The sequence below is a fragment of the Clarias gariepinus genome, chromosome 2 (assembly GCF_024256425.1).
Source record: "Clarias gariepinus isolate MV-2021 ecotype Netherlands chromosome 2, CGAR_prim_01v2, whole genome shotgun sequence".
Lineage (NCBI taxonomy): Eukaryota > Metazoa > Chordata > Actinopteri > Siluriformes > Clariidae > Clarias > Clarias gariepinus.
In genome coordinates this window covers 14,639,060-14,664,934 of record NC_071101.1, presented here as the reverse complement: position 1 = coordinate 14,664,934, position 25,875 = coordinate 14,639,060, and the positions used below count along the sequence as shown (strand labels likewise).

General features: G+C 39.9%; 1 protein-coding gene across 4 annotated transcripts in view; it reads left to right on the top strand.

Moving 5' to 3' along the window:
* The window catches only part of enox2 (ecto-NOX disulfide-thiol exchanger 2), a 290,449-nt gene extending 269,262 nt beyond the window's left edge, over window positions 1-21,187 (top strand). For 3 of the 4 annotated variants that reach the window (XM_053476469.1, XM_053476477.1, XM_053476485.1), the window contains 5 exons: window positions 2,741-2,884; window positions 4,677-4,733; window positions 7,330-7,435; window positions 16,116-16,201; window positions 20,443-21,187. In XM_053476469.1, coding sequence (XP_053332444.1) covers window positions 2,741-2,884; window positions 4,677-4,733; window positions 7,330-7,435; window positions 16,116-16,201; window positions 20,443-20,574 — 525 coding nt within the window. In that variant the 3' untranslated portion in view covers window positions 20,575-21,187. The remainder of the gene's footprint in view (window positions 1-2,740; window positions 2,885-4,676; window positions 4,734-7,329; window positions 7,436-16,115; window positions 16,202-20,442) is intronic. The other variant, XM_053476492.1, reaches the window with a different exon arrangement.
* The last annotated feature ends 4,688 nt before the right edge of the window (window positions 21,188-25,875 follow it).

Below are 25,875 nucleotides of genomic sequence, written 5' to 3'. Positions count from 1 at the left end.
ATTTGATATTAGTCCATAGTTGGACAGCTAAGATTTCAAGAGTTTAAAAGTTTAAAAGATGTAGGAGAAGAGATGAATTGCTTGTTTTAGTTCTTCTGGTATAATTTGTTTGGGGCAACATGCAGGTAGGGAATGAGTGAAATTAGTGAAATTAGTTCGGCCTCTCGAAGGGAAGTGTAAATCATTCTCATTGTTGATTTACTCTGATATAGCTGTATTGTTGGCTTAAAAACATTGACAGAAACATTGACTTGAGGATCACCGAACAGTGCTACCTTTATTGATTTTGGCAGACACTTTTGTCCAAAATGACTTGCATTGTTCTGCGCAGGTGAAGGTTAAGGACTTGTACAATGGCCCAGTGGTAGCAGCTCTTTAAGGTTTGAACTCACCTATCTACCTACTGGCCAATAGGTCAGAACACTGGTGTATAACACACCTTAGCATGGTCTGCTCACCTTTAAATAGATGAGATTTAATATTGTGTAATACTGCATAATAAGACACGTCTAATACCTGACACATCAGGCTTTGCTCAGTTGAATCAAGCAGTATATCATGAGCTCGTTTTCCCAGTATGGCACCTCAATGTGGTGCCACAGTGTGTGCAGATCACATGTACATTTTAAACAGAGATTGATGATGTTATTGTACATGTAAACAGTTTGCTCGAAATCAGCAATCTGAATAATTTGATTTGTATTTTGCAAAAATCTCTGCATGTGCAGCCCTGTAGGTTCTGATTAAAATGTATGCAAAGTTTTGTTCCCACCACCCAGGCAGCGCTCTAATCAAACTCCTCTGGGATTAACTCAGGCCCCCGGCTGCTTCCGTCTTCATTTCCCTGACACAGTGAGTCTGAATTACCGAGAAAAGTACTAGAGCCTGTTTTGCCGTGAAAACATACACTCTGGCTCTGCAGCTTGTAGTAATGTGTATGTGTGTGTGAGATAAACAACATGCTGACACAAATGTACATACACTTTCCCGAGTGTGAGTAAGTTGAATTACAAGATTATAAGAGTGTTATTATACAATAGTGTTTGCGGTTATTCAGGAGTTAGGGCTTCATGTTTTTTTTTTATATAAATTAATTGTTTATTAAGAACTAAACTGAATATACATGTGGTATACCCTTTCTGCTCCAAGTGCAATTAACAACACAAAAACGTACTCCTCTGTATTATTTATTCACCACAACCAAGGCACCATCAACACAAGACATGAGACATAAAGATAAAACATGACCTTACTCATGCTCAACACATTAGTAATGGGTCGTTCCTGAACGATTAATTCTTTTTTAACCAGTCTTTAACACGACTCAGAAGAACGAGTTGTCTCAGAGAGTGATCCATGTAATAAACAAGTAATTTTCTACTGGGGACGCATGTGCAAAGCATCGCAAAACCTCTGTAGGTTATGTTCAGGAAACAGAAATAAGTAGTCTCGAGTCTTTTGGTCCGAATCGTTCATTCTTTTGTCATGTGACCCCCATAGATGCAATTTAATGCATTAGACAGGAAATAGAATTGAGCGGTTCTTCTCATGAGTCTTCTGGTTCTAATAGTTCGTTCTTTTGTTACATGGCTCTCATAGACGCTATGCAGTGTATTACACAGGAAACAGAATTGAGCAGTTCTTATACATTTTCTCATCTGAATCCAGACCGCCACAATTCGGACCAGAAGATATGAGAGTTGAGCTGCTTATTCTGTTTATTTTAATATGTCCTTAGCTGCATTGTAATATTTTTATTACTGGAACTATAGACAAAATTTGTGTATGTAGACAAGTTGGGAGTCTTTTTATTGAAAATAACATTTTATTTTATTTCTGGTCGAAAGAATGAAATGAACTAAATGATTTAAAAAAAGATTTGTTTTTTTTGATGAATGTTTTTTAAAGACTCGAGTCACTTAACTAATTCAAACTTCCCATCACTAAACTACAGGTTTTGATTACATGGCTGTAGGATGGTAATCGCGGTCTTGTTTCAGTCTGTCTAGTTTCCGTAGTGCGCCTGAGGCACGGAGAAACAAAACACACACACACACACACACACGACAGAGCCCTATTCTGTTTGCCAAGACCTCACGTCGAGCTGGTTTACTGTTTCTCAAAGGCGAACTTTAATTATGATCCGCTAACATGACCTGAAACAGCGCCGACAAAAACTCGTAATATTTTTTTTTCCCATTACAGATCAAGCGCCACCCTGCCCGATCGTGTCGCGTGGGGTTTTTATTATTATGTCTAGTCGTAATTCTGAATTTCGCAGCTTGTGCGACATTTTGTTACTTTAGTACAAATAAATGAAGTGAATTTTTTTCAGTCTAACCTGAGCTTTGTCAGAGAAATGGATAATGATCAGTTGGGATGTGCTTAAGCAATAATCAAAGATTAAGCATGAACATGATTAAAAGATCAATTTGGATTTAGTAGTTTTAAACCCACATGTATGCAGGGAGAACACGCCTAGTGCATCCGTAATGCGGCCTTCTCGTCTCACTGTACTGTAAATACCTCCTAATCATAATGACATAAACTCCATTACAGATCCAGAGGTATCAGCCATATCTCACAAACAGTGTGTACAATACTTCCTGGTTCATGACCAAGTTTGGATATTAAATAATTATGAAACTTTGTTTTGTTTGCGTGGGCTGTTGGGGTTCGGCACATGCGGTCTGCGTGTGCACGTTTGTGTAAAATGTCACATTTCTTCTTGTTCCTGCAGCAACTGCTAAAGATCCGTGATGACCTGAAACAGAGAGAGATGGAGCTGGAGAAGAGTACAGAGGACAAACAGCAGCTAGAAAGTCAGATCCAAAGCCTTAAAGACAGAATTCAAGCCTTCCCAGCATCACACATCACCCTGCCTGTGAGTATCACACACACAAGTGCGCACACACACGTACACATTGAGAAAAAACAAAGGACATGACATAGCTTTCTCTGACTCACACACAAAGCCTTCAGAAGGAAAATATGTCACTGTTTGAGCTTTACGCTGCAGTGGAGCACTCGCCGTTCTTTAGTGCGTGTGTGTTTAGGTAATTATGGGAAAATAGAGGCTGTCAGTTTGAGTACAGTGTTCATTAATGAGTCTAGACTCATCAGATATTAAACAGATTTCAAACGGAGCAAGACTGCCCTAATGAACAAAAGCTTTGGAAGATTATTCATGACTTTCTCAAAAAAAAAAAAAAAAAAAAAACCCTCAGGGAATGTGTTTCCCACACACTTCAGTGATTGGTTGGTTTTCTGACCACTTACACTCCGAGACTAAAAATACCAATCCCACTCTGATTGGGAGGTGAGAGAGCAACCAGATGCCCCTGTGACCTCACTAGGGCTCTAATAGGTTCTGAAAGAGCACCAAGGTTTTGTGTGCTGCATTAATGAGAACAAATGACACCACTGCAGCACACAGTCCTCACACTACACCATCATTCACTGCCAGACGCTTTCAATTAGCTCTGTTTCCACACACACACACACAAACACCCCTCATCAGGGACACAGCAATGCCTGGAAAAGTGTTATTGAGCAAGGTCCGTGGGTCAAGCGAGATATTGAACCATATGGCGAAGAGAATATAACGGTAGCTAATGTCAGAATTGGCTTGTTATCTTGTTATAGAGACAGGTTAGCTGATTTCTTTGGCAGGTTCCTCTGTTTCTTTAGCAGCGTGAAGCCGCACACGCTCTCTCTCTTTCATCTAATCAGTTTTTAAGCTCCTGGCTGACTGATGGCAGATAAACCAGAGCGGAGAGAAACTTTCGGAGACGTTGTAACGGCGATGCGTCTGATCAGACGAGCTCGCTATGAGAAACAGTAGAAGGTACTGAGGCGAAGAAAAAAAGCGGCACACGCTTAATACTTAGATGAATCTGCCACATTAATAGAGCTAGAGGAAATCAATTTACTGCTGTAGTCGTACAATAACAAGAGGTGTTCTACTTTCTTCTTCCAGCGGTATATTTTTATTCCGCGTTGCTCTTCACGTTAAATAGCAATAATGTTAATCATTGAGATATGAATCTTGACTACTGTTGTTCGTTCGGCTGCTTCCGTCAAGGCGTCGCAACAGCGGATGATCTGACTCGCATATAACCTGGCAGCGATCTTACACCAGATGCCCTTCCTGACACAACCCTCCCATTCCACCTGTGCCTGGGACCGGCACATACACGGGCTGGGTTTGTGCATTGCCCGGGAATCTAACCTGCATGGCAGTTCAATGCTCTGATGATACTGCGCTGACACTGGAGACTCCTTCCATAAATGTCTCAATCACCAGCACTTCACAACGTCAAAAATTCCAGGATTTTGTGTATTTGACTTTAGATCGTCCACCATGCACACCATTTTCGCTACAGAAACACTGATGTATTTAAACGAGCACATCAATGCGATACAAAACACGGGACTTCAATTAGGCGACAGCACTGTCAGAGCAGCTGTTATAAAAAATACAAAAAAATAGACAAGAGCTTCTGACCAATCAGATTTTGAATATTTGACAGCGCTGTGTTATAATTATCTTAGGTTTGATATCCTCTGGAGGCTTTGTAAGCAGCACCATCCTCTCTCTCTCTCTCTCTCTCTCTCTTTCTGGCATCACTCACTAACACCTCTCCTTGTTTTTAATTGCATTTAATTGCCTGCAGTTGGAGAGGCCGGAGTGGGAGGACAGAGGCAACGATGAAAACACAAGTCATGCCAATGTAAGTGGCAGATGCGGCTCTGCATCCCTGATTCATGCCAATGCCACTTCCTTTCATCCCTTTTAGCTCCTGTTGCTGCTCTCCTTTCCTCTTTTTCCCTCTCACGTCTTCACTACTCTATTTCTCTCACCAGCTTTTCTCTCCACTCCTTCCTACCTCTACCTTTACCCCCCCACGCATGGCATCATTCATTCTTCTCCTCCATTCTCCCCTCTCTTGCTTGTACCTGCAATTATTTGGCTGACCGTCTCTTTTTCCTGGCTCGTATTTTAAACTGCAGGCTGTCATAACAAAATGAAATGTCTTTTCATTTATTTTATTGCCGTGAATAAACTAGCTGACTGCACAGGTCCTGGACTGTCATGAAAAACTCGCTGCATCATTAATTATTTGACGAACACATTAATCAACAGGACTTGCATTTAAAAAAAAAAAAAGCTCAAGGAGAGGAAAACAATATTAAATTTGCATCCGCATAATAATAATATTTAAATAAAGGAAGCATGCTTTTAGATTAATTAACTAAGAAGGTTAAAGTGCCTTTTTGTTGTGTTTCATTTGTGTTTATTTATTTACTTATATTAATATTGGCTTTTCAGTGATATTTAGCTCCATTCTCATTTTCTTAAGCTACTAGAGATTCGTGTGAATCTGTGTGCTCACTGTTTATGTTCACTACAAAGGAAAGAAATTAATAACTGATTAACTAATCTTAACAAATAAAAATAAAAACGATATTCCATTATGAATAAAAATACACAGCGCAGACTCTAATATATTATTGGACCGCATTTTACTTTGATTATGGCATAATTTTGATAAGCTTATGCAATGTCAAACGTGTATTTCCACCCATAGTCACATTAATTGTGCTCAGAGATCTTGAATTGATGATGGGAGAGTCAGACTTCTGCGTAAAGTCTTCCCCAGCACGTCCTAAACTTTCTCAATGGGGTTGAGGTCTGGACTCTGTGGTGGCCATAAAAAAATACGCTGAAAAAATACACAATGAAAATGATTTCTCATGCTCCCTAAAACCACTCTTTCACAATTTGAGCCTGATAAATCATGACATCGTCACCTTAGAATATATCCGTGCCATCAGGGAAGATTTTTATATATATATATATATATATATATATATATATATATATATATATATATATATATTCAGGTAGTCAGCTGACCAACAGAAGCAAACCCAGATGTGATAGGTGCATCACTTTCTCCGTCTCTCTTCTACCCGTGATGCGCCCATTAATAGACTCACCAAACCATAAGACCTTTTTTCAATGTCCCACAGTCCATTCCTTATGTTCCCTAGCAAATTAAAGCCTCAGTGAAAAGTGGGGCTCTTATGGCTGCACAGCTGTTTAGTCCCAATCCCTTGCATTCTCTCCACATTATGAGTGTTGAAATGCTCCTTCTTTCACTATTAAACATAGCTGTAAGTTCTATTTTATTATTTTTTTATTTTTTATTTATTAATTTATTTTTTTATTTAACTATTTGATTTTACATAAGTTTAATCTCCCATCATGCCTATTCGGTTGTTTTTTTCTGACCACATTTCTTACTTGAAGATCTATAATTCCAGGTTTTAATCATTCATTTCTTAGTTGACTCTTCTGACACAGAGTAAAATATTTGTCACTAAATCTTAATCACTGCAGTATTTATTCAAGGGAAGGCTCTTTATTCAAGGGAAGGCTACATCCAGGTGGTGACTGTGGCAGTGTATTTGAATTTGTCAATACAGCACAGCATAAATCGCTCGCATGTATTCGCACGGCAGCGGTTCCCAACCTTTTTCCTTCGAGCCCGCGGTATTACGGGATGTAATAACCATACTGTTTTACTATTATGATTTTCTATCGCGTAATTCCCGCATAATAGCCTATGTATATTATTTTTTCACTAATTATATACTTTGCTTGGTGTACATACTGTGTGGTAATTATATATTGTTGTGGCTCTCTGTCATATACCAGGGATTATGTGTGAACTTTTATTACACCATTATTAATACATGCTGTTTATTATACATATGCTATGCAATATAATAGTGCCATAAAATTGAGCAAGATAATTATATCATGTATCGCAGTTACTTCTAAAACAATTAATCCCCCAGCTACAATTTCACAAAGTCGCCCCCGCCACCTTTGCCCCGTCCCTGATTTGTCCCGTAGCCGAGGCTAGTGACGTGCCAGATCATTAGAGGGCAGTGAAGCGGAGGTGAACTTTATTTGTGGTGACATCAATCACTCTGACGCGACTCAAATCAAGAGGAGGAGGGGGGACGGCGTGTTGAGAGGAAGACTGTTATACATAAGAGAGGAAGAGTGCTATACACAGGTCACAGTGGGGCATAACTCAGTCTGTCCTTACAGTCCCAGCACACACACACACACACACACACACACATACACACACACACAATTTCACTCCAGAGTAGAGTACTGCCAGGGCACTTACTGCTCATTGCTCATGCTTCTTGCTCCCCCTGCATGCTATTAATCTCTCCATGTCTTGCGGTGTGTTTTAGTGTGTGCAGAAAATTTGCATTATATAACTGTGTGTGTTTGTGTGTTAGGAGTCAGCAACGTCTGCAGTGGTGTCCTGCAGTCAAGAGAAAGAGAGTGTCCCAGACAAGGGTCCACCCAGTCCGGTCAAATCCGAAAGGGAGGCCCTGCTCGTTGGTAGGTGTCGACTTCGCTGTTACATTCTCGGTTCTGATTGGTCAGAATGTGTGCAACACCCGCCAACATAATAAGAGCTCACAAACAAAACAGAAATCTGCATCTAATTTAATAATCCAAGGAGTATAATACATTTCACACGGACGTAAAATAGCCATGCAAATGTAATAGATGTAGCAATTACAGCGATTTTGTTAAATATTTTGGAAGCCTTGTGGGATTTTGGGCCGTTATTACTTTGGCAGGTGTTACAAGGTGCTGATTAATTTTCTATGAAAGCAGTTTTGACCGTAATCAAATTGAAACCAGAGTTAAAACTGTTAATGTGGTAAAGTTTCCTGTCATTGCAGAGTTTTCTATCTTTTTTTCCTCTGGAATATGTCGAATCGTGTTTTTTGTCTTATTAATTTAGAGGGAAGTAGACTTGTGAACTCATTTCAAGGACGTTCCAGAACATTAAATATTTCTCTAAATGAAAAGCATGTATTATGTACCATCCTTTCACAAGCACTAGACAAATCACTGACGTATAATATAAATAAAAGTTTTCAGGATGCACTGTTTTCAGAAATAAGAAACTTCAGGGTCGTACTCCCTTTTTGTCAGGGCAGATCATACAACCGCTCTGTTGGTTAGTTTCCTACAACTGCACTCACTCACTATCTATCTGTACCACTTATTTTGTACAAGGCTGCTTAGGAGTCTGTCCCAGGGTATACAAGCACACTCACTCACTCACTCACAGGCAATTTGGGAACACCAATTAGCCTAATCTGCATGTCTTTGGACTGTGGGAGGAAACCGGAGTGCCTGGAGGAAACCCACCTAGCATGGGGTGAACATATAAACTCCATGCACACCCTTAGACCCTTAGGTGGAAATCGAACCCTTGCCTCTCAAGGTGTGAGGCCAAAGTTCTTACCAATACCACTACCTACTGTATATGTGTCTTTGGGCGGATTTTCTGATTTTTTTTTTTATATTATTGTAGAATTGTTTATCATCATCCTGGTGTAAAGTGGCTCTGGGTTTGAGAATGGCCCTACTGTGTACAATTAAAGATGTTTGTTATTCTTTGTAGTTATTACCCAGAATTAGATTTTATCTTATAATACTTAGGTCGCAATATTTTACAAATGACATTTTAGAGATTAGTTCATGTGTATTTACATATTCAATTTGCAAAACATGCAAAGAATGCTGTTCTGAGTAATTATTCCATTTGGCTGCACAACCCTGTTAATATTCACATAACATGCTGTACTTAAAAGTCTAATTTACAAAAGATTCCACAGTCATGTCTTCTACAGCAGTGGACAAAAGTGAAATTCAATGTTTTCATTTCATTCTCAATAATTTTTTTTAATGACAGCAATTAATATAACAAGAATAACTAGACAGGTAGATTTTCTGAAGAAAATGAGAGGTGTGCTTGTCATGGCAAAATTTTATAATGACAGTCTACAGGATCGGTTGCTAAGGTGCTCCAAAGTGGTTGCTAGGGCGTGGCTTAACAGCTCCTCAATGATCCTGAGGTAACTTTGATATTTTTACAAAATTCTTGCTCTGCACAAGAACCCCTCAAAGTTGGTCTCAATGTTGGTTAAGTCTACATGATTATAAAATTTACCCCCCACCCCTTGGAAAGGTCATAGCACGCCATTCCTGAATAAGCCACATGATTTGACACCTCTTTCAGGGGGCTACGACAAACGGTACAAGTCTAGTGTACAGAAGAAGAAGAAGAAAGAAAAAGAAGTCTGCAAGATAATACAAGTGATGCTTTCCTTCGCAAGCACCACTAATTACTTTTTTTGTGCAATGACATTGCTATAGAACAATGAATATTTAGTAAGAAGTCATTTATTCTTTAAAACCTGCTACATCTGGCTGGGCTTAGAAAAAAAAAAAAGACAAAAAGACATCTGCAGTACTCTGGTGTCACTCGTTAATCCATGCCTGCTTGGTTGCTTCCTGAAGATCGTGTACAAAGGACTGTTTCTTCGTTTCTTGCTGCTGCCGTCTTCACCAGTGTCCAACAGGTTTCAATTGGCTTTGGGCCTGAAGGTGACCCAGCCTGTAGGTCCTAAAGTGGAATACTATTGGCACATACAGGTGATAATTTTTGAGTTCATTTGCAGCCATTCTTTAGCCAGATGGGCCAGAACTAATTAGTGACATTACTTGTTTTGTGCACTATTATAATTAATCCTTTTGGCCAGCACTGTAATTACCACATTAATGTAATGTAAATGTAATATAAAGCAAAAACTGATATTGGAAATGTTTTAAACAGTGAAATTCGGTCCCTTTTTTTGAATCCTTTCCAGCTGTTTTTTTTTTCCTCGGAAGATGTTTCAGCCAGGAGTTACTGTGAAATCAATCTGTAAGTCCTTATCATCTCAAGCACTGACCCATTCAGATTTGCTGTTCAGGTTTATTTTTTTGTTTTGTTTTTTATAAACATAGAGGTAAATGCTAGCTTGGAGATTAAGTGGGCTTTCTATAGCTGTACTGAGGACAGCGAGAGAGAGAGAGAGAGAGAGAGAGACGTTGTGTTTTCTAGCACATTGCTGTGTACAGACGGGCTGGTTACGGAGCTAATGGCCTGTCCCTGCATGATCCTCTCTACGAGGACACAGAGCGTTCAGATCTCTTTCTCTCTCCCCATCTCCTTCGCTGCCCTTCTCTCCACTCATTCTCTCCATCAGACTCATTTTAGCTGACGTCTTCTTTGGTGATGAATTGCAGTAAGTATGAGGGAGAAGGAAAGCTATTTCCTGCTCACCAATTTAACTCATTCCACATGAGGAGTCACTGTTTTCTCCCTCTCCTCCCCCTAGTCACTCACTTTATTTCATCTCCTGTCCTCAAGAAAATGAAATAAAGATGGTCTTCTAGAGCAGCGAACGGCTGAGGAACCTTTATGTATGGGTTTTTGCTGAGAAATCTCCGTAGCAAGCCACTAGCCAGACTAAGCATTAAGAAACTGTAAATGATGAATTTTACTTCTTGTTGAATGTGGGTCCATGGTTTTCTATCATTTTTATGGAGGTACCAAGTACGAGTAATATGATGGAACATAAAAAGGAGCACAGGAGGTTAAATGGATGAACAAACACACACTGTAGACATCTTTTTTTAATTAAAACATCCACGGCAGAGGTTTTGCGAGTTTGCGAGAGCCTTATATAAATTATGTTCAATTTATACAATATATTTTCTGTATATCAATTTTAAAACAAGCTGCTGGGTTTGTGTCTAAACCAATCAGCCATGACATTAAAACTATTAACTTTATGATCACCTAGGTTTTGGGTTCCTCTTGTGCCACCAGGGAGTCTCTGGTTCATTAGCCGTGGCTCTGCAAGGCCTCTGGGGTGTGCAGTGGTGTCTCGGACACCTTTGAGAAACCCTTGGGTGCTGTGGGTTGCAGGATGGGGCCTCCGGGAATCAGACTTGTTTGACCGGCGAATCCCAAGGTGCTTAATCAGATTGGGATCTGAGGAGTTGGCAGGCTTGTGCGTTTTGTCTGCAGGAAACTGTGTGTGAAGGGCTGGGTGTTTGACTTTGGGCTCGGACCGGGTCCCTTTGGCATGGGTGAGCCTTGGATGTCCATCAGGCCGTGCTTACGAGTAATGATGGTGTTGTCAGGTTGATGTTTTCTACCGAATGAGCCCCATCACATCAAATCAGGTATTAAGGCTTCGTTCACATTACAAACCACATTGTTCAATTCTGACATTTTGGTCAGGTCAGATTTGCATGCGTGATCACAGCTCTTATGACTCTTATGTGGAATCATTTGTCCTCTGACACGGCACGTGTAAACACTCATGTATTTCAAACAATAGATGTGATTTTAGCAACAACAATATATATACGCTTCTGATTTTGCTCTGTTGGATGCCATGCAGTTAAGAAAGAAAGCCAAAAGCTCTATGCACGTGCATCTGCCCATTCTTATCTAAGTCACATGACCATGTATCAGATATGTTTCCCATCCAAAGGACCACATACTGTACAAAAGTGACTCATACATGCATAAAAAATCTGATTTGTTTTACAATATGGTGAAAAATTGGACTTGAGTTACAACAGGCTGGCAATGTATACATAGTCTTGACTTTTGTGATTTGACTTCTGCATAGTTTCAGATTCCTGGTTTAGTAAGCTCCATTTTGAAAGTCTATTACCGCATCACATCTGGTTGTAGAGATATGGCAGATGGGCTTGAAAAGAATGTCAAAAACCTATTTTTTAAATATTTAACTGAGGGTTTTGTGATGGAGTAAGAAAGAGTGAACACTCACCTCATAGTGACACCAGGATTTCCCTGCTAGTCCTTTACCAGCAGTGGAGTTTTATAGAAAAAAACAAGAAAAGAAAAAAAGCAAGTTCTTCCGTCAACTGGAGTAAACAGCTTGGATAGTGTTCATTGAAGTGCTTTAAAACAATGAATACATCAATTTTATTTAAGGAAAAGAAAGATACAATGTTTTATCAACTGGTTTTGTTTGCCAAAATTGAAAATTGGATACATTTCACCTACTGCACTCTATCGACCATAGCAGAAAACCCAACCTGCGTGACTTAATACCCAATTCGATACGACGGGTAACAAATGTGGCACTTTGTGCCAGGTTTCATTTCGTCCCTAGTAACTCTGGCAAACTTTTTATGCATGTCTACTGTATTTACCTCCAAGGAGCTGATGAAATCACCTTATTTCTGAGAATATTTAGACGTCCATTACTTAGGGAGTGCGTCCGCAGCAGCGCCCCCTCACCATTTCCCACAACCCTAAGATAAACTGATCATCTCCTGCTTCATGTCACTGCAGCTCCTTATCATGTTAGCAATGATGAATAACCTGGGGATTTAAATGAGGATTGTAACGCAGGGATCTCTGAGCTGGCAGTGCGCATGGAATCTGACCAGAAATTGCGTATATTGTTTTTGTATTATTCTGAATCAAGCTGTTATGGAATTTAATTCCTCTGGTATGTGGATGCCTGTTCTTCTAAATGCAATGGATCATGCATTATGAAAGTTGCCCATAAATCTTTTTACATGTTTTATAGTTCTGCAGTATGTAATGATTTTGTTGTGTTTTTGGTGTTATAAGGGTTTTATTATTATAATAAGGCATTATTTTCAAGACAGCGTGTAAGTAAGGTTTTAATACAAATTGCATGTATGGTTTCCTTTAGAAATCTCTAATTAAAAACTCTTACACAACGAAGTTTGTTCATCCAACTTTTACAGAAGCTAAATCTTTGACATCGTTGCTGTCGCATTTGGGAGTTTTGCCTAATTGATCAGGGATTTCAAGTCCCTGGTCAAAGCCAGTGTTGAATCCCAAATAGCTCCCCATTGCCTGTATTAATGCGTTACATGCCATATGAAATAATGGCTCCTTTACCCGGTGTAGCACTTTACGACTAATAGGAAGCAATTTGGGATTCAGACAAATTGCTGCTCAGAGTTTGAGGTGCGAGTTGTGCGAAATTTGTTCAAACCCTGAATATATTTCATATTTGGGAGGCAGATTAATTTGCAAATTTTACCCATGCATCAAACCTTCGCCACGCTTGTTTCTGAGCAGAAAACCCAAAAGTGCGGCAAATGATTATTGAAATTGATTTGCTTTTGCTCGCACGCAGCCGCTGATGATGCGACCGATCATTTCACTCTTTTCCCGGCGCTTTCGACTCCGGATCAATGGATTTATAACTGTCGGCAAACACGCGCTATAATGAGAAAACGTATACGTTATAGACCACCTCAACAGTCCATTAGTGCTGAATGGAATATTGACCATACTGCATCTGTACACTGTGCTCTGGAGACCTGACCCCAAGCTGCAGTGTGAAGTGTGTTCTGTCCCCAGAGTCATCTTGATCACTGCCGTCTTGTCATTACAGCGCATAAATCTCTATACAGATGCAGTCTCTGCAGGCCTGCTCTCTTTAAAAGTGCTGCTCATTTTTCAGTTCTTCCCTCCAGGAGCTGTAGAGATTCACATCCACTGCTTTTCTTTGTACTTCTGGACAAGAGTTTGATTTGTTGTGTCTGTTTTCAGCATGCACAAATCATAACACATGGTGAGCTGATGTAAAGCTCAGATTATTGCGAAAGGCTTCCAGATAGCAATTAAGGCCTTCTTTCCATTTTGCCAGATGAGAAGGTAGAGACCGAGGCCAGGGGTTGACACAGTTTTAACGAGGCCAGATGACATTAATTTAGATGGTGAAAGACGACTGTTGATCAACTTCTGTCATGTTCTGAGAAATCAAAACTCCGCCTCTCTGCATGTCTTGTGGTTCCAAGTGAGCACTACTCCTCCATTTGTTCTTCGTCCTGCATGTGTTCTGTTAATGTTGTGCATCATGCATTTCTTTTTTGGTTCTAGTCTTGTCCTCGCCCAGTCTTGTCTTTGGTTTGTTCTCCACATGTGCACCAGTTCTGTGTGTTAATTAGTTTGTCACGTTATATCCTTCTTTATTAGACTTTCTGTGTGTTGTTTTGTCCATTTTGTATTGGGTAATCTTAGCAGGCTTACTGTACTTGCTAAGACATCCAGTGTTGGTCTTGTTGTACATCCTGGTGTTGGACTACTTTGTGTAGGGAAAAATGTTTAAGGATTAACCTAAATAAATATCCCACCGAGCACTCGTGTTCTGTTTTCACTCAAGGCATCATACAGTACACACAAGAACCGCTTTTATTACATACCCTTAATGTCTAGGTGCAATGCACGCACATACTGTACAACTACTCGATGAGTGAGTGAGCGAGAAAGAGAGTGAGATATTAGTTCAGATTTTTTTTTTTTTATGTTACGAATACAACACCACTATAAAACTCTGATTGCCCTACCAGGTCAGACTTGCGCTCAGCAGAATCTTCCCTGCATACAACAGGTCGCTTTCTATTTTCAAAAGCTTAAAAAATTTTCAGGTTTTTTGCTCATTTCTAGGATACTTGCCTAGTTCTACTAGTATTACAGAAGATGACGTTAAAAAAAAACTGTTCTTACTTACAGGATTATGGCTCCCAGCGCCCCTGGTGATCGAAGATGGAAGGACTGTTTTATAGCACAGTGTCCCTAATACCAAACTCACAAATTCTAAAGTCACATTTACAGCATTTTCCTATTATTTAATCTGATTCACAAAGCTGAAAATGTTCGCAGTGTGAAATTATTGTTTGTTCAGCAGACCGTTAAACCAGACCTTGATTATTTCCTTAAAGGTTTCTAAGCACATGCCTTTATACTCATAGTTGAATGCATCTGTTAGCCAGATTGAAGTCTGGTTGCGGTATCAGGCTTATGACACTTTAGAAAACCAGATTTCCATGCCTGTCTGAACATATCTTATTGAATCATGCAACAATAATTTTAATTTGTTGTGTTTTCGATTTTTTATTATTATTATTGTTGACCTTTTTTTACATATATAAAATGTGTTGAAAGCATGCATGTGTAAGACATGTACAGTATAAGACAAAAATGCCTTACAGGTTACTGAATGCTTCTAAGATGTCGTTAGATCTACAGTTTTAGAGCTAGAAAAGCTTGTAGAAATAACAGTGACATGAAGCAAAGTATATGGAAAACCAGTCTATGAAGATTATATGCAAATACGAGGGTGAGTCACAAATTATCCGCACAGAAAAGATGGATACATCATATTTGTATCTGACCTAATCTCTTTGCTTTTCAATGCACTTATAGTTCACTTGTTCATCAGAAGTGAATTTTTGTGCTGGGAACCAAACAGGTGAAAGTCTAAAGAAGCGAGATCAGGACTATAGGGAGGACGCTTTAACACCTCAAAACAAAGTTTTTGCAGAGTTTTAACAGTGTGAGCAGAAGTGTGCAGACGCGCATCGCCATGCAAGATCACGACGCCCTCGGATAGCGGTCCTCTGAGTTTAATCCGAAGTGTAGCCTTAGCTTTTCAATAAGTGTCTCACTGTAATGAGTACTGATGATTGTTAAACCTTTTTCCTAATAAGGTTTTAATACTGTTGTTTCTGAATCCCAGAAAACTGTAAGCATCGATTTTTTTAGCTGATGATTAACTTGGATGGAAAAAACGCTGATAAGACAGTGTGGCCGACAGAAGTTTTAATATAATCGGAGTGCAGATAATATTTTACTCAGCCTCGTATTTTTTATCTGATTATACACATGAATACATGTGAAATAAAACATAATATGCATACATCATCATTAATGGATCAATAAAGTATCTATCTTTCTATCTGACCAATAAAAATAAGTAAAATGTCTATATATTTTTTAACATATTTTGATATCTATTCCGTTTTTCCTTTGGGATCTACATGTAAACATGGTCTTGTTTTTTATCTTTATGACATAAAAAGGGCTTGACTGAAAAAAAAAGGAAAATCAGTAGATCTTTCATTCCAGCTCCCTGTTTAAAGTCACGTCTCTTAAATAAGTAGGATTTCGTTTCTACCAACGGCCTGTCAGCGGCAGCGCCGCGCCCCTTTATATAGCTCTAAACAACATGACAACATCAAACAACAGAGCAGCTGAAATTTCACACATAGATGCGTTTTACTGAGCCAGATTTGGACATGACCCAGCTGCATGTTTTTTCTGCATCTCTAGTGCTGAGCTGAGTGTGTCGATTTCTTTCCGCAGGAATCATCTCAACCTTCCTCCACGTGCATCCGTTCGGGGCCAGCATCGAGTACATCTGCTCGTACTTACAGCGTCTGGACACCAAGGTACTGTAGTGAGCACCAACTGGTGCCTTTCTTATTCCCTTAAAACTCAACGTGCAATATGTGAAACAGCTGGATGATTTGAATTGGAGCATTTATTTAACACGGCATTTATAAAAAAAAAAAAACTAATTATAAGAAAATAGAATCAATTTTCTTTCAAAAAAAGACCACACATATGGTGTGTAAAAATGATTCATACGTTCAATCTGGTGTGGAACATCATTTGCTTATAACTATGCCGAATAAAAACTGTCCTTCACTGCATCATCATATCATTCATTCATTTAACAATCTGTATCATATAAATGAACTAAATCAATCTCATATAAATGAGATTTAAATCGTATATTTTATATTTATTTAAGAAGGCTGAATCTACTGATGATCAGATGCTATTGGTGTTTGGGATGATAACACAATGTCAGTGTTCATATTAAAACGATCCACACAGCTACTTAAAAGCTTAAAATACTTATTTGAAAAGCAGAACAGAAAGACCACAGTTATAGGAGTACAAACTACCTTTATTCCTCTATATAATCCCCTGCTACACTAACACACTACCATCAAGGGAGGAAGTTTTCTCAGTACACCGGAGCCAAGACCGGACATCCTGACCTTCCATGTCAAAATGTTCCTTAAACTCACTGCAGATTAGCAGTAGATCTTCTGTGCTGGTCAAAAGGCAGAGAGTTCTCCTGGTACCCACATTGCACTCACCTTCCCAGAACTGCAGATGTTGGTGAATGATTGTGTGTACAGTTCCCACAGATACAGACAGATGCGTCTCTCTTCCGCAAGTGTTTGACGAGTTATCCGTCAATTTTCAAGAATCAAGCTGAATGTTCACGAGAACGACTGCAATTAGCTCGGAGCCACCTTGGATCATCATTTATGGCAATAAAGGAAGTCCTTTATAATGTTTGCACCATTTATATGTTTCACTGAGGCTGAGAGTCTTATCACCATACTGTACTTGAAGTCTTCTGTCAATGTCAATCGGTTTAGGACAATGTCAATCGCTAGGACAGCTTTTGTTAGCGATGATTAAAATCACTATTGCTGGTTGCTGGTGGAAGCAGGATATCAATGTCAAAATTAAATGTGTGCTATTTGGCTTTGATGTATTGGTGCACCACTATTAGTCAGAAGGTGTTGATACATTTTCTATATTTCGATAGTATTTATAGCTATCACTAACACTCCGTTTAAACGTTTCCATAGTAACGACAAATTTCCATTAGTAACGACACATATAGTCATTTATATGGTAAAGATGTCTGTAAGGCGATGATTATTTACTATTTATGAAAGGAGTCTACATACACAAAAATACAAGTGAAATATTCATATATGATCATTAAAGGATCAATAAAGTATCTATCTACTGTATCTAACAAATAAAAGCAAGTAAAATGCCTGTATTTTTTTAAATATATATTTTTTATTTAATATTTTATTTTTTCCTTTGGGTTTCCATAGTAACAACTAATTCACCTGGACTCATATGGCAGACACTCAAAGTAATCCAAAGAAGAGCACATACAGTATAGTCATTTATATGGTGAAGTCTTAATGCAATGTTCATAATAACCCAGCCCAAATCACACCACCACGTTTATTATTTTCCTACACAAGCATACCAGGTTATGTTTTTTCTTCCCAGCTGGCTAGTTACGAGGCGCGTTCAAGTCAAACCGGGACTTGCGATAAAATTGTTACTTACAGAGAAATTTGGGGATGAGACACAGTGAAACAGTCCTGACCTCGCTTCATGCCTTTTCCACAAGTTTTTGGGCCATTAAAGGAGTTCCTGGGAGGCCAGCATTTTTAGACATAAAGCAGGCAGTACAATCATGGTTTCGGCATACTGAGAAAACTCGATGCCAGGTATGTTTGCACGTACAAGGAATTTGTTTTGGTAATAGAAGCTTCCAGTGATGACAAAAAAAAATCAACAAGAAATTAAGTAGTGAAATTCTGGGATAAGTGCATTAGTGTAGCAAGGGATTATATGGAGAATTAAAGTCCAGATATCTGCTTTCTATCATTCTACACAATCAAAAGTCCCGCTTTGACTTAAGCGCCCCAAGTTTACACACACACACACACACCAGTAAAGGAAGTGTGCCACCCCAGACTTTCTCGGTGTTTTGTTGTTGACTCGTCTAGTGCCCGTTTCGAGCGCACATGCTGATTGCTGTGCCGTCTGAGAGGTGACCAAGAGGCGGCGAGAAGCAGAAGATCAGAGTTTCAGCCAATGAGCTCGACACTTCAGGAACCAATAAGATGTGCCTCCCCACTTTGCACCTCAGCCATATCATATTCAAACACCTTTTACAGAACTCCAAGTGTGCAGAGTGCAGACTGTATACCCGCTTCACATACACACACACACACACACACCTACACACTCTCTTCACAGAGTGAATTGTTTATCGCCGATCCCGCCGGCATCCTAATGCTCCGCAGCGTAAATAAGCGACCCACTAGACATATGGAGCTCCTGGAGTGGGCAGAGCAATCACGCTGTGCCACTCACTCTCTCGCACTTTCTTTCTCTCTCTCTTTCTTTATCTCTCTCTCACTCTCACACATGCACACAATTATATGTAATTTTTTTCCTGCCTTTGTCTCTTTCCTGTTCTTATCCATTGTCAGACATAAGGTGTAAATGGCTGTCCTACTTAAAGCATTACAGTGTGTAACATCACTCTGTCTGTCGTCACATCTCTCTAGACCTTTTGCACCCTCTTAACTTTCTTCTCTCTCTCTCTTTCTCTCTCTCTCACACATATTTTATCATTTATTTTCATATTTCACTCACAAATCTGGAGCTCAAGCTGTAACTGTTCCCAATCTTTCCTCCCACTCTCTTTCTCTCTCTCTCTTTCTCTCTTTCACGTACACACACACACTACATAGCCACACATGGCTGTGTATCTTTTTGAAATTGTTTTCAGCAGAAACTGCGGCACTCCAGCACAATGTGCTAATGATCCATCCCACCATTCATATCTCCCTTATAGGGATACTCCAGTAAAAAAAAAAAAACCCAGATCTCTATCTACAGTATCTGTGGTGTATGTGTTTCCTTTTAAGTATAGTTTAAGAGCACTAGCTATAATTCCGTGTACAAGTTTCGCTTAAAGGTGGCTCTATAACACAAATGTAGACCTACAGCGGCTGTAAATGAAGCCGTCCTGACGCGCTGCACTGCTAATGTTTCTGCTGATCCTGGCTGGAGTCATATCTAGGTGTTTTGTACTGTACTGTAAATGCAACCACAGTACAATAAACCATTAGAAGAGTCACACTGAAGTGGAAGCCAATGTGCCTAATGCATTCCTGATGCATGGCCATAATACCTAGAAATGGCACATCCTTCATTTAAAGGTCTTGTCTTTTACTTTTACTTTAACAGGTTAACACAGGTCTCAGAGCTCTCCCATAGTTTAGCGCTGAAATGTCCTACATTCTACCCAAGTCTCCAATAACGAACTGGACTCACAGTTAGTTTACAGTACAGACATCGAATGTTATATTGAACTTCCAGCCTCCTAACACACGGTATGACTGCAGATCAATACCCGCTAGCCGTTATCACCCAGATGAGGATGGGTTCTCTGTTGAGTCTGGTTCCTCTCAAGGTTTCTTCCTATTGGCCATCTCAGGGAGTTTTTCCTTGCCTCCGTCGTTAATCCCTTGAGCAAGGCCCTTAACCCTTTCTGCTCCAGAGGAGCTAACCCCAGCTTCCTTATTGCGATATATTAAAAGAAATATTTTACTGTGTTGTAAGGTACAAATAATTTTTAAAATTTTTAACTTTCTACACTGTAAAACAATGCTGAAGACATCAGAAATGTGCAATAATCTCCCTGAACAGCTGACCTTCGTGTCTTAAAATAACAACTGTTTGTCATTGTTGTTGTTGTTGTTATTTAATTACCTAATGTCATATGTGTTATTTTATAGTTTTGAAAAAAATCCAGTATCGATCTAGAATGTAGAAAATAAATCTATATTCTAAAATAATACTGTTTTTGTTTTGTTTTTTCAAAATTATGTAATAACACATATGGCATTAGAAATTTAGGAACAACAACAACAAGCATCTGCTGACTTGCTGTATAGATGCCATGGATAGAGATTAGACTGAAAAGAAATTGTTAATGCTTTAACTGTATGGTTCCCACTAAGCACTGAGCGTATGCTTGTTGTTTCTTCGCATTTCTCTCCAGATCAGCACGACAGAGGTGGAGACGCTGCTGGGCCGACTCCCCTACACCTTCAAGCAGGAGCTGACGGGCGTGGGTGCCAGTCTGGAAAAGCGCTGGAAGTTCTGCGGATTTGAAGGCATCAAGACAGCGTAGTCATGCCATCAAGCGTTATAAACCCCAAAGACTGGCACCGCCAGGGTACCTTACAGAGACAAGAACAAGGTTCACAGGAAGGATTGAGTGCTTCCTGATTAGCCGAGCTTTGGACACTTTCATTCAGTTCGGACAGGAAGTGTGGAGTCCTGCGCTCTGGTGTGTGTGTGTGTGTGTGTGTGCGCGCGTGGGTGGGTGTGCGTGTGTGTGTACGTTCTACAGTGTTTGACCACAGACTTGTTTGTTTGCGTGTCAGTGTGTATGTTAATGTGTGTGTGTGTGTGTGTGTGTGTGTGTGTGTGTGTGTGTGTGTGTGTTGCTGCCATTTTGGAAGGACCGATCTGAGCCACCGAGATAAAACAGCACTGACCTGCCGAGGGATTATCGAAACAGAAGGAGACTAAACTCTGGACAAAATAATTTACATCATCTTTGTTTCAGTTTTTTTTTTTTTTCATAAAAAAAGAGACATAAATTAAATCTATTTCTTTCTTTCTTTTCTTTTTTTCTGTATAGGTTGCTAACAGCAGTTTTTTTTTGTTCACATATTCTGTAAATGTTTGAATAACTTACTATTTTTAAATAAAAAATAATGTAAAAAAAGAACCAAGAAGACGATGCGACTCTGAGAATCCTCCGAGCTGTTTATGCAGATGAGTAGCATTTCCTGTTTTCTCGCTTTATGAAAAAAAAGCACATCTTTGGACGATTATTTGCCCTGGTTTTTCCTGGAAATATTAGGGCAGTTGTAATCATTTTCTCTTCTCCAGCTGATGCCAGCTCGCTGCTTACAGAAGGTGTTATGTAACACTGGGTGTTTTAATAAGCAGGCCTCTATGAAGGCCAATTAACAATGCTGTAGTGTGTGTGTGTGCGTGTGCATGTGCGTGTGTGTATGCATTTGCTTGTTAACAGGACATGGTGTGAGCTGTGTCTTAAAAAACACCAGCACCAGAATTCACCTGTGATGAGCAGCTTATTTATTCTTTTCTCCCCTCCTGAGGAAAGACAGTCTGATTTGTCCATCACCCCCCCCCACCCTTTCCATCTGCTCAGGCCATGTGTACAGAGACAGAGAGAGAGACAGAGAGACAGGGAGACAGGGAGAAAGAGAACGCCTCTTCACTGCAAATTAATAAAATCTCTAATGAGGTAAATCCACCCCACAACCCCACCCTCCACACCACCACCATCACCCCTATGGGGGTTTGTGTGACCACACATTGAAAAATAAAAAAAGTAAAATTCAAAACTGGCTATTTCCAAGAGAAGAGAAATGAGATCTGTATGTAAGGCGGAAGAGGAGAGGAGAGCAGAAGGCGTAGCGAGCCCTCCCTTCGAGTGTTTTCGTTAAACCTCTAGGATGCTGGGAACTTGCAGAGTTAGCAGCTTTAACGGTGCTCTGAGTCAGCCTTTGAGCTCGGCTTTGTTATCAGCGTAAGCCCTTCCCGCCAGTCCTAATCAGCACTTTCTGAAACTGTGAACGCTTGTGCCTATAGTATTAACTATGAAGTGCCTATACTGTAGTATGTTATCAACTAAACCTCTGTTCACACACTGCTCGGATCCTGATTCTTGAGAAACGATGGTGTGAAGGCTTTATCCAGATGTTTTCCACAAGCTTTTGGTTGAGCACCAGACCAGACATTCGATGTCCGTCTCAGTAAGAGACACTTAAAGTCAAAACCTCACATCATAATGTCCAGCTGTAGCTGATTGTCTTCACTTTACCCGACTCTTCTTTTTCCTGTCCGTTCACATCTCTAACTAGGACCTGCTTCGAGAGCACGCTTTCAATAACAACTCTTCTGTTCTCGGCATCACACAAAGACATGAACACGGGACTAATTAGACCTCGCCTGCATCCCCATGAGGTGCTTTTTCCGTTCGCTGTTGTACGCTCAGTTCAGCAACACTGACGCTACCTCATTAATTCAGCTCTGAGGAGAGCCGATCGTTCTGAGCTAGCCGAGGACGCGTGAGCCGTGGTGCCATGTGATGGTGTCTTCGCTGGATGGTCTTCTGGTGTTTTGACATTGTACTGTATCTGTAGGCCTTGGTCAGGGGTATTAGAGAGATCTGGAGCAGGGAAAAAGGAAATGAATGTACCCATGTCATGTTAGGATCTCTCGCTCTCTCAGCAGTCTGAGCTGCATGTTTTTCGACGTACTGTACCATTCATGTTGCGTCCTTGAATATAATTGTGTATTGAACAAGAGCAATTATACTGTTGTCTGAATGTTTAAGGTATCTCTGATTCTTTCCTGCCTCGATTAAACCCCAGTGCAGTAATTGGTTAATAGTTCTGACTAAGTGTGTGTGTGTGTGTGTGTTAGTTTTTTTTTCCTCTTGGAGCTCAAACATCCTTATTGTTGCCCAGACCCTGTGATGAAGAATTTCTTTTCTGTGTGTGTGTGTGTGTGTGTGTGTGTGTGGCTGAACCCTCCAGACAGTCACCACTTCCACAGTAATACATGATGGAGAAAGTGGATCTCACAGATGTCTGTAGTGATTCAACAGCACCCCCTTTTGGTAAGTGCTGGAGTGGTGCTGTACATTCCCCTTCCTTTCCCCTTGCGCAGACCCCAGCGGCGGTGTTTCTTCTCTGTTGCGACTCTGATATTAAGAGCTCGCTTTGCTTTGCTCTCAGGCTCCGCTCAGCTCGCTCGTTTACGCACACGCACAAGATGTGTGGAGAGCAGATTTAGTTTTTCGCGACAGGGAGACTAGCACTGGGTTAGATTCAAGAAGGAAAGCCAAGCTTGGACAACTATGCATTCAAGCCCTGAAAGGAAGGAACTCGGGCACAGAGACTTGCAGAGCAGGTGATTTCTGTGCAGCATGATACAGGACACGGACAGCCACTTGAGACAGAGAAAGAAGAAGTTATCGGTTTGTTTTAAAGGTCAGGACCGCATCGCAGGATCTCTAACAGTTCTGGGTCCTGCAGTCGCGCCCATGTGGAGCAGCTTTCTTTTATAAAGCGTGGCACTGCCCAGGTCCCTGTCCTAATAATGATACAAGAGGACTCCCAAAGGGTGCAACATCATTTCTTTTAGGGGTTCGACGACTGGTATTTATAACTAGTCGACCAGCTGTGTTAAAAAAAAAAAAGTGTCCGACTTTTCATTCAAAAAAACAAAAGCAATTTTAGGTAGCTGGTGTTTAAGGCTTTTCTTTTTTCTTTTTCTTTTTTAGAGCAAATTGCACTGCAACTAAAAGCCAGAGACAAGCCACTAATTACGTTCCTAGCTTCAGTGCTTTTTAGGTTACATTGTTAAAGAAGAAGGTAAATAAGTAAGCTTGAAATAATACACCTGCGATGGATTGGCACCCTGTCCAGTGTTTGCCCAAAGTCTAATGGGATAGGCTCCAGGCTCCCTGCAAAGAGTGAGTGAGTGAGTAAGTGAGTGAGTGAGTGAGTGAGTGAGTGAGTGAGTGAGTGAGTGAGTAAACTAATACACCTGTGTTTACAACAAACCAAATAAAAGACTTTTAAACTTGCTTCTAGTCAAATGTTTCTAAGATTGTAAGTGAAAATGTTTTGTTATATAGGCGGAAGGTTTTGCCTCTTCTAAGAAATCAATCCCTAAAACTCGCAAAATGATCTGCCAATAATACAGAATACTTTTCCTTACAATTTTAGTAAAATTTGATTAGAAATAAGCTTAATAATCTTATATTTGTGTTGTTAACATCTTATTTTGCCAAAGGTTAGGTTACTGTAATTTAACTTTATTCAAGATATATTCACCTGCTAGAATATATATTTTTAGGTTTTTTTTTACAACAAATAAAGGTGTCGGGATCAGATACAAGCTTTAGGCTGTGATGTGCAACCTGTGGCTCTAAACATATTCATTTACATTGGATTTTGTTTACCTTTTTTTAGCTGTAAGGAACAGGGATATACCCATGACTGGATGAATTTCTGTAGGACTGGACGTAAGTGGGGGTGAAGAACAGTCTTGCTCACACACCGTTGCACGATTCGGCATTAACATCAAAAAGTTTCATTGATAAAGCATTTAAACGTTTTTAAAAAAAAAGAAAACCTTTAACCTAGTGTAGTCTTTTGAGGTAAACCAGATTTAGTTTATATGCTTATTCAATAAGCACAAATATGTTGTTATTAATGTATTGCTTTTTTTTATTTAACAAATTTTACATAGTTGTATTTTTATATGGTTATTACTCATTGCACTGGTATGTTGAGTCAGCTTTAAAGTTCAGCTCTTAACATTGACTCAGATGAGACGAAGGTGGTTCAGCGGATGATTTCAAAACAGTTCAACTTTGTCCTCATGTACGTAATTCACCTGAAATTTGGTGGTAAAATCTAAAATGCTTAAGGTTATTGCTCTGAGTTAATCATCAGAAGGTTGGAGGTTCAAGCCCCAGTGCTGCCAAGCTACCTCCGAGGCTGCTCCAATGAAGCCTCCTACTGTAAGGACCTGGGATGTACATAAAAATACCTTCAACAATGGCTTTATGTACGGATATATGTGAGTGCAGTTCAAGTAAAACTTTCGATCGTAAAGAACACAGTTATTAGAAACTGTAAAAGCTCCCGTCATTTCTCTACATAATCCCCTACTGTACTAATGCACTTACCCCAGCGTTTCACTCCTGGATGAGATTTCTCTGTACCCTGGAGCCATGATGGGACTGGTTGCTTCCCGTCTGATATGCTGACCTCCCAGGAACTCCTTTAAAGGAGGAAAGTGTGTGTTCAGTTCTCACAGACAGGTATGTCTCTTCCAAAAGTTGGTCGATTTTCAGGAATCAGGTGTTCCTCTCGCTGAATGTTCACAGGAACGACTGCAGTGGGCTCTGAGCCGGGATCCTCGTTCACGGATGTACGGCTTTAAAGCTTTTAAACATCTGCACTATTCAAATGTTTTACTGCAGCTACTGTAGGAGTCTCATCACCGTACTGTGTTTAAAAGTCTTGTGTCAAACTCTCAATCGGTTTTGCGCCTTCATTCACAAAAAAGTCCCGGTTTAACTTGTAGTGATTAATCAATTTACAGAGGTATTCAACCCAACATAAAATCTCAATAAAAAAAAGTAAAAACACACAACTCATTTTTAGGATTTTCAGGCTTCATCTAGCATAAATATAACCAGAATGGTTAACCGAATTAGGATTACAGTTCTACAATCACAGCAGTGCTACAGTTCTCCACGGCCAGAACTCAAAGCCAGTTCTGCTCTCTCTCTCTCTTTTTCTTCTCACTTTCTTGTACATTGCAATCTGTGTTCACAGAAGAGAGGAATCACACTGTGACAGACGTAAGG